General features: G+C 41.2%; 2 protein-coding genes across 4 annotated transcripts; one reads left to right on the forward strand and one right to left on the reverse strand.

Annotated features, from left to right (window-relative positions):
• Nucleotides 1-2,858: 2,858 nt before the first annotated feature.
• On the reverse strand, nt 2,859-5,999 carry c19h5orf34 (chromosome 19 C5orf34 homolog). The gene is made up of 11 exons (XM_040155624.1): nt 5,697-5,999; nt 5,517-5,606; nt 5,054-5,428; nt 4,711-4,973; nt 4,528-4,626; nt 4,023-4,143; nt 3,797-3,888; nt 3,634-3,712; nt 3,436-3,533; nt 3,283-3,329; nt 2,859-3,150 (listed from the first exon to the last, which is right to left on the reverse strand). The coding sequence occupies exons 1-11, from the start codon at nt 5,979-5,981 to the stop codon at nt 2,960-2,962; spliced, it is 1,740 nt and encodes a 579-aa protein (XP_040011558.1). The 5' UTR covers nt 5,982-5,999; the 3' UTR covers nt 2,859-2,959.
• Nucleotides 6,000-7,929: 1,930 nt separating this feature from the next.
• Nucleotides 7,930-14,948, forward strand: rnf34a (ring finger protein 34a). Of its 3 annotated transcripts, XM_040156190.1 has the most exons (8): nt 7,930-8,198; nt 8,793-9,011; nt 10,034-10,420; nt 11,166-11,228; nt 11,575-11,776; nt 11,997-12,026; nt 12,264-12,305; nt 12,984-14,948. In XM_040156190.1, exons 1-8 carry the CDS (start codon nt 8,193-8,195, stop codon nt 13,169-13,171), a joined length of 1,137 nt encoding a protein of 378 aa, XP_040012124.1. In that variant the 5' UTR covers nt 7,930-8,192; the 3' UTR covers nt 13,172-14,948. The 3 variants fall into 3 exon arrangements, with proteins under 3 accessions (XP_040012124.1, XP_040012125.1, XP_040012126.1); XM_040156191.1 differs by lacking the exon at nt 12,264-12,305; XM_040156192.1 differs by lacking the exon at nt 8,793-9,011.
• Nucleotides 14,949-15,241: the final 293 nt, after the last annotated feature.

Genomic DNA, 15,241 nt, shown 5'->3' on the forward strand with positions numbered 1-15,241 from the left:
TATGTTACAGGACATAAGGTTGTATTAGTAGAGATGTATCCCATTGGATCAAATTAGTTTACACAGATGTTCAAGGATTTTCAAGGCTTCAACTGTAAAACCAACATGGCAATAGTTTACGATAGCTGCAATAATCCAGTTAACCTCTAGGAGTCACCCATACATAACAATCTACATTTTGTCAAGCAGTGGGAGTGGATGGGAAATAATTATAAGTGACACTTGCACTTGCACAGACAATATGTGTCTGTGGGGATGCTTCTCAGCAGCAGGGATGGGGAGACTGGTCAGAACTGAGGGAAGGATGAATGCAGCAAAATACAGAGAGGTCCTTGAAGAAAACATAATCCAGAGTGCACGCGCCCTGAGACTAGGTTCTCCTTCCAGCACGACCATAACCTGAGGCATACAACCAAGACAACACTGTAGTGGCTTCAGGACAAGTCTTTGACTGTCCTTGAGTGGTCCAGCCAAAGCCCAGACTTAAACCCAGTAGAACATCTGTGGAGAGACCTGATGGTGGCAGTTCCCAGAGGATTCCCATCCAATCTGATGGAGCATGAAAGGATCTGCCAGGAAAAATGAGGTAAATTGACCAAATCCAGGTGTGCAGAGGCTTACCCAAGAGGACTTGAAGCTGCAATTGCTGCCAAAGGGGCTTCTACAAAGTACTGAATTAAGGGTCCAAATGCTTTTGTAATTAGATTTAATTTTTTAGATTTTTAATAAATTTGCAAAAATTTTCTAAAGAAATGTTTTCAGTTTGTCATTATGAGTTGCTGAGTGTAGATGTATGGGCAAGAATGTCAATTTTATCAATTTAAAATAAAATATCCAACATAATAAATTGTGCAAAAAGTGAAGGGGGTCTGAAACCACTGTGTACGGTGTATACCTGCATATCTCATTATGTCAACAGCAAATCTCCAGGTTTATAACACAGCAGCTCTGCAGAATGGACACTTAGTTGAAGGAGAAACAGGATGTAGTATCCCCTTTCCTGAACCTGTCACACTAAAAAGCCATTTTTATTTAACTCTCTGTTACAGAACATTCTGCTACAGTTTACACTTTTTAACATTATAGTATTTGAAAAAGCAATAACAATGGGGGAATGATGATTTGCTGAAGTCACATTGTATTGAAAACTGTTTCTCACCATCATTTAAAGATTTTCTATACCTTCTAAATCAATGAATGTCAACACCCAGGGGTCTGTCAGGCTTTGAAGGAGGGCTTCCCAGAACAAGCACACCAGGAAGCCTCTTCTTAGGAACAGAGGGGTCAGTGCTATCTCTTTGCAGTTTATTTTGGGTTCCACATGTTCTTTTACGGATTTTGGTTTCTGAATATTAAGGAGTTGGGGGGGTTTAGTGCAGATGATGTTTTCCACACCAGCATTACTGTCGGTCAAACTTCGCTCTTTGGTAATGCTGTTTTACTGCGCAAGAGATATTTTGGTGCTCTGGTGCACTTTGGGAAAGGATGGCACATTAAGTTTCTGGGTTTGTGGTTGCGGAGCTGTAGTAGACTCATGTCTATTGTTATTAATCCATGCTGGTTTGGTTGAAGCAAGAGAGTGTTAGCACTGGTTCTGCTGGAAACATCAGTATTTGCTTTCACTGCAGATTTCATCACTGCATTTTTTGGATGAGAAGGCACAGTGGGTCCAAGGGAGTCAGTGCCTGTTTGTGTTTCAGCAGGTTTAAATGATTGCACTCTGAGTGATGATGGCCTCATATTTTGTTGTGAGAATAGTTGAAATCTTCTCTCAAGGTCAGGTTCAGGAGTTTGAGAGCTACTGATTGTATACGGAGAACCTGATAAAGCCCCCTCCAGAACAGTTCATCTAGATTGCAGACTTTTTCTTGGAGACAAACTGAGCCATGAGACCCCTGATGTACGACTGTCTTTCCCATATAGAGAGGAAAATGAAAGAATTCCTGTTTAGTGTAGCAAGCCTTTGTTCTTGCCTTGACTTTTTTTCTTTTACCACTTATTTGAGAAGGGAAAACATTTTTTAAAATATTGCTTGAAAAATTTGTAATCGATCATCTGATCTTTGTGTGAAGACATAAGTGTGTGTCTCTATGTTGCTAGTTTGTGTGATACAATTCGCTAAACAGAAATTTTCCACCTATAAAGGAACTATTTGACTCTTAACTGAATTTAGAAATGCTTAAAGACTGTAAGACCCACCAAAGAATTAAAGTTCTATACTATAAACTGATAAATTAGATTTCTAAAACCTTGTAGAGATGTCTACAAGTGTCCTTACTGATACTGGTGTCTTTTCCCTGAGAGGAAGAATTTGAACATGGATATTTGGTACAGTAGTGTTATTTGATGTTTTTTGTTTAAGGAGGGTCTTTATGGGGATAAAAACTACAGTAAGTTATTTAGTAAAATTTTTAGGAACATGGAATCAGAGGTTTCTAGCCCCTTTTGGGCTGTCAACACTGCCCTAATGTACACATTGCACCTAAGGCATATGATTAAATGTAACACCACAGCTTGAATGAGTACTGACCTACATTCCACTCATGCACTCAAGTTTGAAATCCAATCTGTTACTCAGTAATAATGAAACTTTTATGTCAAACCTTGTACATAATAACCACATTCCACATTTTTCATGGGTGTAGGGAGGAAATGTCACAAGTGTTATTTTGCACCATTGCAAGTTTCTATCTCTGACCCTGACAGGAACGGACTGTGTGGTGACAAAAAGTTGGTGATAGCAACGGGGAAAACATTATCTGTATATACAGTATGTTGTTGGCTACTCTGTTTGTGGTAGTTAAATACAACCTACTAAATTCAAATAAAATGACATAGAACTTCATGACACACTCACATAAAGATAGGTCTTTATTTGAGTATGTGTACATAACAGTAAAGCTGTTTTACATTTTTACAGTCAAGCTCATACGCAGGGGTTTCTTCTTCTACTTTTCTCTCACTCTTTTAAGTCAGTGTTGGTTGCAGACACGAGAGCATCAATGTCCTGTATGGCTTTGGATGTCCTCTGAAGAGCCTCAGCAATGCAGCTCTCATTCACTGGTTCGAGAGTCTCCTCCTCTGCAGAATGACCTTGCAGCTCCGCACATCCTTTCTCACTTCTTTGCAGGTGGCTGTTCTCCAGAAGAACTGAGCACAGGATGTTAAAGAACATACAAAGTCATCCTCAGCCTAAACATGGCTAATTTACAGAATCTCACCACAAAAATCAATGTTAGTGTCCACGGCGCTGTGTGTCGCAGTCTAAGTGACGAAGGATACAGTTGAACCGTTTTATCTTCTCCAGTTCTGCAGCTACAAGATCTGACCTGAAGTGAATGGAAGATCCCATGAATATTACATACAAGCTGTTAACATAGTATCAAGCTTTCAAAAACATACTACCAAAAGAGTGACCAGAAAAATAGAACTCACCGACTTTTTACTGTCTGTGTGGCAGTCATGTGATGCTCAACAAATGCAGGATTGGACAGATTTTCTTCAAGCACTGAAGGCTGAAAAAAATGTCTGCCCTGAAAACAAAATAATACTATATTATTATCATTTTTGAAGCTTGAATACTGTGTAAATACTGTAGATATCAATAGCTGTAGTAATATCAGCAGGGACTACTCCTTTGGCCTCTTGTAAGCAGCTGGGTGTGGCAGGGAGCTTCAGCGATTGCTTGGCCTGGTCGTAGCAAGTGAGGATCCTGTAAACCAGTGATGTGACGGTTGGAGACTTAAATGAAATAAAGCCATGAAATTCGTCGGACTGTAATGAAGTGGTAGCTTACCTGCTTGCACGACTCACAATAGAGCAAACAGAGTAGGTCTGTCTGTGTACATCCGGTGGAAGGCTATTCAAATGGTATGATATCTCCTTCACCTGTAAGACGGACAAAATCATACAATTAGACATTGTTTGTTTATGCCCGGATAGAAAAACTTGATTGGCTTTGTATTTTAGCTTCCAAAAAATGATGACATGGTAAGATGAAAGGATGAAAGGCTTAAATTTACCTGCCCTGACTGGAGCTCAGTTTGGTGATGGGTAAAATAAGTGTTAAGGACACCGTTAGACCGGATCACCGATCCATCTCCTGGGGAAACCTCTATTACTGAGACAGCTCCACTCAGTATCCTACACAACAGACATACAGGTAAACACACAGTCACAGTGTAGCTGTGTATATTATGCATTACTACATAGGTTAAGGTAGAACAAAAATCACATTCTATAATTCTGAGTGTGAAAATATGCACCTCAAAAGGACTTTTCCCTTTTCCCTCGTTTTTGCCTTCACAAAATGACTAAAAGCTAAATAAAGCTAAATTTCAAAGAGATTTTAAAAAATTGTATAATAAGTTTGCACACTCATTGTGGGCATCAAATCTACTGTCAATGCCTCATTTGTTGAAAGCAACAAGCTCTGCTAGCGTGCTTTGAAATAAACTGTTTAAAACTATAGAGCGGAGGTGTTCTGTTTCAAAGATCTTTAAGGTCCTTGAAAACCTGCATACCTACCTGTAGGTGACTCCTTGACACCACATCACTTTCACCAGCTCTGTTGGAAGGTCTTGATCTGACAGTTCTTTTTTGGCCAGGGGGTCCTTAATCTTCCACCTTAAATGCATGAGTAAGGAAGCTTTAACCAGTCACTAAACCCTGTTAAATAGTGCACTACATGCCTCTTATTAATCAACAAACCTGTGCCTGTGAGGCAATGGACATGTGAGAGGCAGCGCCTGAGGGAGGCGAGACCTTCTCTCTTCACCAGATATGTCAGACATATTTATTTTCCTGTCTGCCTGGGCAGAATCGCCGGTTCCCCCTGCTCCGACAACTTTAAGTTGAGAGAGACGAGCCGTCCTGTGATGGCGAGCCAAGCAGAGAGGGTAGCACCACATGGGGGCATAAGCAAAGCAGGAGTGATGCTGGACCACTGTGGTGGACTGGTACATCTCCCTTGGCTGGGAAGGGAAAAGACATGAAATGAAACAGTTCATCAAAGTTGAGATATAGGCACAGGAATATTTCTAAGAAGCATTACCTTGGGCTGAGAAGTGCTGATAATCCGAGGAGAACAAGACCTCGATCTAACAGACTCATTCCTTCTGCTTCCTCCTCCCTGATGAACCTCTTTGCTCTTATTATTGGTGGTCTGACAGATCAGATTGCTTACTTGCTGCAGACTGCCAGGCCCGCCATCAGGATCTCTGCTGACACACTGCCCACTGTGGTGCTGATTCTGAGTCTGACTGAGGCTGCACGTGAACTCAACTGAGAATTCTTCACCTGAGGGCGACAGCGTCAGCACGGCTCGCCCCTCCTCAGACCTGACGATGGTCTCGCCTCCAGGCCCGAGCTCAGCTTCAGAGGAAGAGCACTCCGGCCACTGCACGGCTGAGTCAATACTAAAAAAGGGCTGCAGGAGGAGATGCAAAAAATACAGATACTGATAAGATTGTACAATTTGAGGGACTGACAGTGGGCTAGGAAGTGGCTCTTGGTACCTTCTTGTGTTCAGCAGGGATGAGTTCCTCTGGCAGATATGGTTGGCTTGCATGTTTATTCCTAAATGCCAACGCAGCTACCATCAACTCCTGCCAAATGACATCAGCACGTTGAATGCAATGGGGCGGAGCCTGTGCAGTTACTGTAATGCAGAAGACAGCTAAGACAAGACACCAGACCTTGTATGTGCTGATGGTGAACCTCGTCCGCTGTCGGACTCGCTCGCTGGGCTGCAGAGGGTGCCCGCGGGGATCTGTGGCTTTCACCAGCAGGAATTCACAGCCGCACGGCGACAGCTGCAGCTGGGATCCGTTCACGTAGCGAACATCCACCGACTCGTCCTCATACATGATCATCAAACTGACACCGGCGTCGGTCTCCATCCTCGCACGGGATCGACCAACCCTCGGTGGGTCGTAAACGCGCTGAAACTCAAAACACGGTGACGCGTTGGTCAACGTCATCACGCCGAGACGTTTGCTGTTGGCGCGCTCACCGAGAGGGAGCAAGCTGGACCGGAAGTTGTTTTCTTTTTTCTTTCTTTTTTTTTTTTTTTTACTGTGCATTGTATCACATTGTTCTGTATAACCACTATATTTTTTGTAGCCAACGGTACAAACCTTGTACATGTTCAGTAAAGCACAACACGTACAACAAACAATGAGTACAATAAAAACTTAATCATATCTTACAGTCATGTGTATAGAATCTGGCCATCGGATACATATGATTATAAGATAATAGGCTTTCATCGTCCATCTTTTAATCAATGATACCAAAGGAAACAACTTTAGAGGAAAAGCCAAAATCAGCACCCAAGTGCATTTTATTAAGAAAATGGCAAAAAAAACATATGTGTATACAGGACCAAAACTATAACTGCCAGTGGTTTCCATTGCTTTTTTCCACAATGACCCCTTAATGAGGATTAAGCACACAGCTGCAGATATTTAAAAAAAAAAAAGTAAAGTTAAAGTAAACAAACACCTACTGCCTAGCTGAAATAAAACACAAATACTAAGAATTAACAAAACTGGCGAATGCTCAATAACCACTTGAATCTTGCCATCATTATTTTAACAAGCTGCAAGTTTGGTTAACCCTTTGATGTTAATACTGAACCGTTTTTAATCTAATCATTTGTTGTCTTTTTTCTAACTTGTCTCTGTCCTCATCAAAACTAGGACAAACCAATATATAATGAAAGGCTCACCACCTTGATCTTTTGTCATATAAACAATACAGCCTTGAAACACAATTGCTCTCTTATCTCTTCTTGAAATGGGCAAATTATGACTTTCCAGTTCACATAGATTTGGGTGGTTCAATGGGTTTGGCATATCAAACTAGTTATAAAAGCTTGTAGCTTCATGTCAGTCCTGTATATCTGTATACCAGAGTCTAGCATTAATTCTGCCACTGGCCCCTTTTTAGCCATGTCCTGCCGCTGCACCAGAATGCAAGTAGTAACATGGACAGAGTAGGTTTCATATTTTGTGCAACAAACTCCAAGAATGTGTATTTGGTCATAAAGCATTACAGAGTGTGCTCCTGTTATAAAACGTGGCTTTCTGCGTTCCTGGGAGGTCGGTTTAAAGAGAGAATTGCATGGAGGGTTGAAGGTTCATGTGAAAGGGGTAGATGCAAAATGTGAGAAAGTTGTATTTGTTTTTTGATGGATGGTAGGATGTGCCTTGGGAGATGCCTGAGAAATATGAGTGATAATGCTGTAGATGCTGATAATGAAAATATTTGGAATTGACTATGGATGCATGGCATATGACCAACCATGCTTTCTTGTATTGCAGGTTGAAGCTGACATGAAGGGAATTTTGTATAACATGCAGTCATGCTATTTTTGTCAAATGGGGGAAGTCACATTAATACTATTGTTCTTTTTTATTATACAGTATTTTGGAGCATTTTAAAGTCTTTATTATTGTGTTGACAGTAATCAGGGGTGAAAGATAAGGAATGACATGTAACAAAGGTCCCCAACTGGACTTAAACTGGGGACATTGCCGTACACGGCACCCTGAAATTATTCTTTTAAATCTATACATAGTTGATGAACATGGCCGTAGCCAGGATATTAGATATACAAGGTCATAGGTTCAAATACACAACCAAAACAAACACTAAATGGATTTGTGCAAGTTTTATTTCCTAACCTGAAAGTCTAAATGTAATTGTTTCAAAACCTTCCATTTCTAGGAATTGGTGGAAAATTCTGAATCTTTTGTTTATTTTGTTGGATTAAAAGGTACTTTAATCTTATTATACTGAGTCTAAAAATACTGCAAGGAAAAATACCCCAATTTTTTAGTTGTTACATGTATAATTTAAAGCACTCTCTAATATAAATAGCCAATACACAGGACGTGACCTCAGTGTCCTAAAGAGTGTGTATGGTACCCTGGTGTTGGAGACTAGGAAGCGGATTGCACTCAGTTCGACATGTGGCCTGTTGGTGGCAGCAACACAGCGTCGCTGCGTCCAGACTACTGCTACATCAGAGGCGAGAAGAAGCTGCAGCGCTGGCTGTGCCCCGGGCTCCGTCGTTGAGCTCATCACACCGAGCCGCAGTCAGGCAGTTCAGCGAAACAAGTGACGCTCAATATTGCAATGGTTGCACCACCAGTCTGTTCTTTCACAGTAGACACGCCGGAGCTGCAATGAAGGTGCCTTTTTCTTTACATAACCTCTGTTCCAATATTAGCTCTGCTCAGGCTATCCCTAGCAGCTAACGTGAGGTTCTTATCGAGAACTCGGGGAGCTGCCGTTATTTTACCTAGCCCCTACTAGCTAATTTTTAAAACGGCAGCTCTTGACAGCTGATACCAAACAGCGACTAGACAGTAATGTGAAGCGTAAAATTATTTAGGTACATTTGTTTTCTCATTAAGAGATTGTTTTAGTTGCTTTTCTGCTGTCTTGCTGCATTAATGTTAGCTGGTTATCAAAAATAATTGAATTGCTTAATTGTGTGTTTGTGTTGTGGCAGTTGTAAGTGCTTGCTCCTCCTGTCTGCACCTCTTGGTTTGTACTTTGTGTTAAACTAGAACTGTAGGGTAAAGGCTTTTAATCATCACATATGTAATTAGCACCCATATGTGGTCTCTATACAAGGAGCAGGACTTGTTTCTGTGGTAACCATGTGTATAAATGTTTCTGTCGCACTCATTCATGTTAAATGTCCTGTCAGTAAATACAGCATCAACGAGATTAATGCGAAGATAGGAAATATTGAAGTGGAGGTGTTTTGTGACTGTCAGGCAGGGGCCTCGTCCATGTGGGCTTCATGCTGTGGTCTGCTGAATGAAGTCATGGGTACTGGGGCCGTCAGAGGCCAGCAGCCGGGCTTTGGGGCCGGTGCTGGACCCTTCAGGTTTGCCCCCAGTGCGGGATACTCTACATACCCGCCCACCAGCTCAGGGAGTCCCCCTCTTGTATGCAAGGCCTGTGGCCAGGCCTTCTCAGTCTTCAGGAGGAAGGTAGGTGTCTGGGTGCTCTGTGTGATGCCAATACATGTTAATTGGTCTGCTGACTTAATGAGAAGGAAAAGGTGTGTGTGTGTGGAAGCAGAGGGGGATATTAAATTCATATTTTAGACAGAAGTACCAATTACTTACTGTACTTGTAGCTGTGGAAAACTGAGTAATGTAGTTCTTTGCATGTTGATTTAAGTGCATGTTTTTATGCACATCTACATCTGTAATGGGTCGTAATATTTGAATGCTGTCCAGCAATTGGACTTAAAGTTAAGAATGAAATTAATCTTAGACTGTATCTTGAACCATTTTGTTTTCTCTAGAATATCCCTGAATCTTGTAAATTGTAAAGCAGTTGTTTCGAGCAGAGTGTAATTAGCCATTGTTTTTTTTAGGGAGCTGAAACAATGTTTAGCTTGGGGGGGGGGGGGGGGGGGGTTGATTTAATTTACACCCAGAGGCAATTAATTTTTATTCAAAACGCTGTGCCCTTCTAGCTGATTGCAGAGACAGATGGACAACATACTGGTTCTGTAATATCATCTTCACTGATGTCATGTATGGCTCACAGGGTCTCATTCTGTCTGAACCTTGTGCTTCACTCACTCATCGTGCCAGTCTAATCCCAGATCTTGCATTTATTACTGTTTGATGTTTGTCACTTAAAAGAAATGAGCTGCCTCCTGTTTCTGTGCCTGGAGAGGTAGAGCAGATGCGAGTGATTGAAAAATGCAGGGAAGGTCTACTGGCATATATATATATATATATGCTTTCCAGTGATCTATTAAATGTTGTCTCTCCACTTAACTGTTTTCCTATTTTTTTCTGCAATACCACAGATTGTAGTGAAAAAAAAAAAGAAAATAAAAGAAAATAAAGGGCAAATAGAGATATTTTGCTACATTTTTTTATGTCTAATGCATAATTCTGATATGAAGGATTTTTGGCAGTAACACATGGTAGAAGGTGCGCATAAATCACTAATTGCCTCATTTCCATCATCTTGTTTTTTCACTCTTCTTTAGTATATTTGCTGCGATTGCAAGAAGAGCTTCTGCTCGCTGTGCTCAGTGCTTCAGGAGAATCTGCGCATTTGTGGCACATGCCATTTGCTGAAAGCAACAGCCTTTCAGCGGCCTCGGCTCATGCGTCTAAGAGTAAAAGACCTGCGTCAGTACTTGCTGCTCCGTAACATCCCCACCGATACCTGCAGGGAAAAGGAAGACCTGGTGGACTTGGTGCTCTGTCACCAAGGCATTGAGGAAGAGGAGGACCCCGACACGGGTAGCCTCCACTCACGTTCCCTGTATACGCCGACCCCTTCTACCACACAATCTGCCTCTGAACTGTCTGCTTTCGTCGCCTCTCAGGAGGAACCGCTCAGCAGAAGTGACAGCTCTGATACCAACCAGGTCAGGACCAACTTTAAAACATTTAGGATTTTTAATAACACCAAAAATTGGATAAATCCTTGAAAATATCTTCCGAGATCCAAAAGTATAACTGCTAGCCTCTGAGTTTTGTAACTAGTCATTACATGGCCCTTCCTGTTTGTTCTTAAAACTCAGTTGGTAGGTAAAATAATTAACATGGCTTGTGAAAGTTTGTATTTTCAATAATGGTGACCTGTAGGCACAAAGCTCACCTTTCTGAAGAATCCACATCAGTGTTTTTCCACAGCTCTTTGGGTTATTTGTGCAGATCTTAGTGTATTATGTCATCAGTTCATATTTGTTGAGCTGTTACAAATGAGTCTATGGTAACCTCTTGACATGTCACCATAAACAAATATATAGAACTAGATTCAAAGTAAGGTTCATTGTTCATCTTTTCACCCTGGCTTTACTACAATTTGTACGCCAGCTCAAAGGAAACTGTTTGGGATTCTAGAAATCAGAGAGGCAAAAAGTATAAGAGCATAAGAAGCGCTGCAACTGGCAATGAAAAGGGAACTCGGCTCCAAGCAGCCAGGATCCACTATAAATACTTGGCTTAAGGAGCAGTAAGCTTTTCTATGAATGGAAGGGACGAGGTGTTGTTGTTCCTAAGGTATCACTGGGCTGTCTGAAGAGTGTCTAATCCTAATCCTCAGATAACTGGCTTGCTTTGCATGTAGTGCACACTAATGTTTGTTGTTTTGCTGTTCTTGTGTTGCAGGATATAGGTGACACCACATCTGTCTCTCTCCTCAACCTGGACCCAAGTGAACACACTCCTGAGGTGATCAAATTTCCAATGTTAAGTATTGACAAATGCATTTCAGTTCTGTTGACGGGGTGCAAGGAAACCAATGTAAAGGGTGGGAAAGGAGATGCTAATGCTTAGAATTTCTTGGCTGGCTCTGAAACCACTTTCTCCCCAGGCTCAAAAATTGCAGTATCCAGCAGATTCCAGTACTCGATATACCTCACATTTTTAAATTATAGTCAAAAAGTGCTTTTTGCACAAAAGAAGCATAATAAATAAAAAAATATCTACAGTATGATGGACAGGGAGGTTAAAATCCTAAAAATAAGAGAGTTTTATATACAAAAAGTATAATTTTGTGGTTTCTCTGATCCTTTAGGTGAGTCCTCAGACGCGACGTCGGGCCAGGGCGTCTCTCACAGACATCTCCAGCTTGAGGGACATCGAGGGCCTGTCCGTCAGGCAGCTGAAGGAGATCCTGGCCAGGAACTTTGTCAACTATTCAGGGTGCTGTGAGAAGTGGGAGCTGGTGGAGCGCGTCAGCAGACTGTACAGAGAGACGGAGGAGAACAGGAAATCATGTGGGTATTAAGCACACTGAGTAAACACTGTGCATAGAGATGTCGCTGTTGGCAGTTTTCTTATTATTTATTAATTGATAGCCATGAAAAATGAGTTTAAATTATTAAATGTATGAAGTCAAGTAGAGAGTCTATATTGACATAAGTTTCTATAAAGTTAATGAGCCCTTCCCTGTACTTGCTGTGCACTCAGTGATGGAGTCTGATTTCTTTCTTGCAGTGGAAAATGTGAGCAGTACTGTAACCACAGGTATGTTGTCACCCATCTGTTTGAACTGTCCTAGACGTTGGTATTGAATACCACATCCTCTTTTGAACCATATAAACTTAATATCTTTCTTCTGACAATATGATATCCTGTAGGTAATGATGATAATTTGAAGTGCCTACACTGATAGCATGTAGACACAAGCAGACTAATTCCAGTGAGTTTAGTCATTCAGAATGATGATTAAATTTCTCTCGCTTTACTCCTCCCACACTAAAGTGGTGGCCTTCCCCCCTCCTATCTGCAACGGTGCCATTGGAGGTAAGGCTTACGGGTTCCTCACCACTGTGCCATGGTCACACATAACCATCTGTGACTCACCTCTCCATCATATGAACAGTATCACATCTCCTACACATCTGTATTTGTCGTGAACCTGTTCTCATTCGTTATCCAACCCTTTGTAAAATCCCTATATGTGCTCCTCCCTGTGGAATGGCATATCCTGTGAGGGCGTCTGGCTGTTTTATTGAAAATGAATGTTCCCATATCCCAGTTAAGAACTTCAGTTTAGATATTTCAGTTGCATTTGTCATGCCCCAGGAATATTGTTCCACCGTGAGATCAATCTCCCAAGGTCATCATTTCATGTGTTCAGCGTGTGAAGCTAATTATACTGAGAACTGCAGTGTGTTAGCTGAGTACATTCACTCTCTCACCAGCACGCCTCCAGTGATAAAGACTTTATGGTTGTCATAGAAACGTGTTGACACATAGCCACAACAAGGCAATGACATTTTTCAAGAGATTGTGAGCATGACCTGACCATGTTAGTGCACACTGGATAAGAGGAGGTGTTCTATTAAGCTGCTGAGTATTTTGCTGCCCCCTTGTCCCTCTTCAGTGCATGAAATATCACTCTGTTTTTTTTCCACTGTGTTTAAGGCAGTTTCTGAACATTTCCAGCCACCTTTCTGTGTCTCTGTCTGTATCTTGCAGACGGTGAGAAGGGTCCGCTGACAATCCACGATGACAACCTCTGCAGGATCTGCATGGACGCCGTGATTGACTGTGTCCTCCTGGAGTGCGGTCACATGGTCACCTGCACCAAGTGCGGCAAAAGGATGAACGAATGCCCGATCTGCAGGCAGTACGTCGTGAGGGCCGTTCACGTCTTCAAGTCCTAATGCACCACTGCAGCACCACACTACCTGCTTCAGAGTAGCAGCTCAGACTGAGACTGTACCTTAACTCAACCATGCAGCTCATAACCTTTTAATCCCCAAAAGACTTATTTTGTGGATGTTTCATGTTTGTATTCACATTATTTGCATATTGAAATATTATGAGTAATGTGTTTTTCTTAAGAATTTGACTCTTTGGTTTCACCAGTGGGCAGAGTGTAGGATCGTACCCTCCTGTGAGTCATTCCTCAAGTAAACATATCTCTAATCTGTGTTCACTGTTTTGCTTTTCTGAGAAATTTTCAACACAAAGAATGTGTGGCATTCAGCCACGTGCAGTCTTGTTAAACAAAAACTCATCACCTCAGATCTGCCCGTAAACTGTAGTTGGCACGCAACTCTGCTGAGTATTCTTTAGAGCACCTCTCTTTACAACAGTTGCAAGTGAAAAAATACTTTAGTTACACCAAGACACATACTGAACCTGAGCACAGGAGAGTTAGGTGCCAAATAATGGGTCATGCCCATACGCTTTTCAACCCCCCCCGGACTGTGTGGGCCAGTGTGTGGCTGATGATAGTTCAGCACGTTTTAACAGAAAAAGCACCTTGTTCACTCTGTGTTACTGCACCACTGCTCACAACCGACTGCAAACCAGTAATAGTGGCTGAGGTAGCACGTGTACTAATTGAATACTTGTCTGAACTTCAGCTTAACTGATGGAGGTTTGAAGGCCAATAACCTTTGTTTTGGTTAGTGAGAAAAGCTGACTAGAAATAACTTAGCTGGTGTTTTTACAGTTAAACTAAGTATTACTCAGCCCACAAATGAGCATGTGCTCTGCTGTTGTTATTCAAGGATACTGATGACTGAATGGGGATTTACAATGAAGGTTATGTGGTATTTATTATATTCACTTATTTTGTCATAAAAGAGCTTATTGTAATGCATTACACATTGAAATGATCATACAGACTGTCATTACAGCAATAGCTTAACCTCCGCTGTCACCTCTGTCCTGTCTCAGCACTTTAGTGGAGACACAAGACAAAAAACGGTGCTAAGTCATCCAACCATCTTCCCTGTTTTCAAGCTGAACTGGATGTTAAACTCTGAATGTTTTTATTTTTGTTGTCGTCGTATATTGTTGGGAGTGGAATGAAGTGTCTTAATGCTTTTTAGTTGACTTTCTCTCATGTAGGAGTAATGTATTCAACTAACTATTCAAAGATATAGCGACGAGTTTACCGACACCTGTGGTATAGAAAGTATATAGAAATAATGACTTGCTAATGTACATTTGCATATATTGATCCATATGAGATGTATATATATCTATATTTTTTCCATTTGATTTAAATCGCGTAATATCAGATTATTGAAATGTCTCTGGGATTGGGTTAGTTTATTATTACAGAGTTAGGTTTTCCTGTCATGTGGTTTGAAATGTGCATAGGTTTGCTTGAACTATCTGTCCCTCTTGAATCAGAGCATGACGAGAACCTGTATGACACTAGATAAGTTATATCCTCCATCTACCCCACCTAGAAAACTCAATTTCCTGGTTTTCCTTTACCCTGATCCTGCTTATTTAGAAGTATCCAGCTCTCTACTGTACCTACAGAAAGTCAACGTTGCTGCTATTATAGTAAACAACCATGAACAGTAGCGGAGCAGGTCGCACTTTTCCTTTAGAGAGGGTGTAATTGTGTGCAAGGTTCTGTCTTTGTATTTGGGAATGTTGAACTTTTTATTTTGGTAATTAAAGATTTAAATTAAAGTCTGTTTTTGTATACTCATGCATCACAAACAGTGTCCCTGTATTATCTTGGATAACAAACTAATTGGTGCTGAAATGATCAGTTGATAAATTACTCAACACTTTCGATAACTCAGTAATAATTTGAAGTAAAAAAAAAAAAAACCAGAACATTCTCTGGTTTGAGCTCGCCAGATGTGAGGGAATGGCGGATTTCTGATTAATACCATTGTAACTTACGGTCTTTCGGACTGTTGGACAAAACCATTTCTAAACTTCACATTGGGAAACTGGGGCATTTTTTTATTTTACAG

The sequence above is a fragment of the Xiphias gladius genome, chromosome 19 (genome assembly GCF_016859285.1).
Source record: "Xiphias gladius isolate SHS-SW01 ecotype Sanya breed wild chromosome 19, ASM1685928v1, whole genome shotgun sequence".
Classification (NCBI taxonomy): domain Eukaryota; kingdom Metazoa; phylum Chordata; class Actinopteri; order Istiophoriformes; family Xiphiidae; genus Xiphias; species Xiphias gladius.

Bases quoted from the DNA above. Each gene is read 5' to 3' on its own strand.
- c19h5orf34 (XM_040155624.1), bottom strand. From the start codon at position 5,981: ATGACGTTGACCAACGCGTCACCGTGTTTTGAGTTTCAGCGCGTTTAC. The intron at 4,974-5,053 runs GTAATGCTTCTT...TTCCCTTCCCAG, and splicing joins TCAGCACTTCTCAGCCCAAG to CCAAGGGAGATGTACCAGTC. The intron at 4,144-4,527 runs GTAGGTATGCAG...TCTGTTGTGTAG, and splicing joins TGTCAAGGAGTCACCTACAG to GATACTGAGTGGAGCTGTCT.
- rnf34a (XM_040156190.1), top strand. The intron at 11,229-11,574 runs GTGATCAAATTT...CTGATCCTTTAG, and splicing joins CAAGTGAACACACTCCTGAG to GTGAGTCCTCAGACGCGACG. The intron at 12,306-12,983 runs GTAAGGCTTACG...TGTATCTTGCAG, and splicing joins CTGCAACGGTGCCATTGGAG to ACGGTGAGAAGGGTCCGCTG.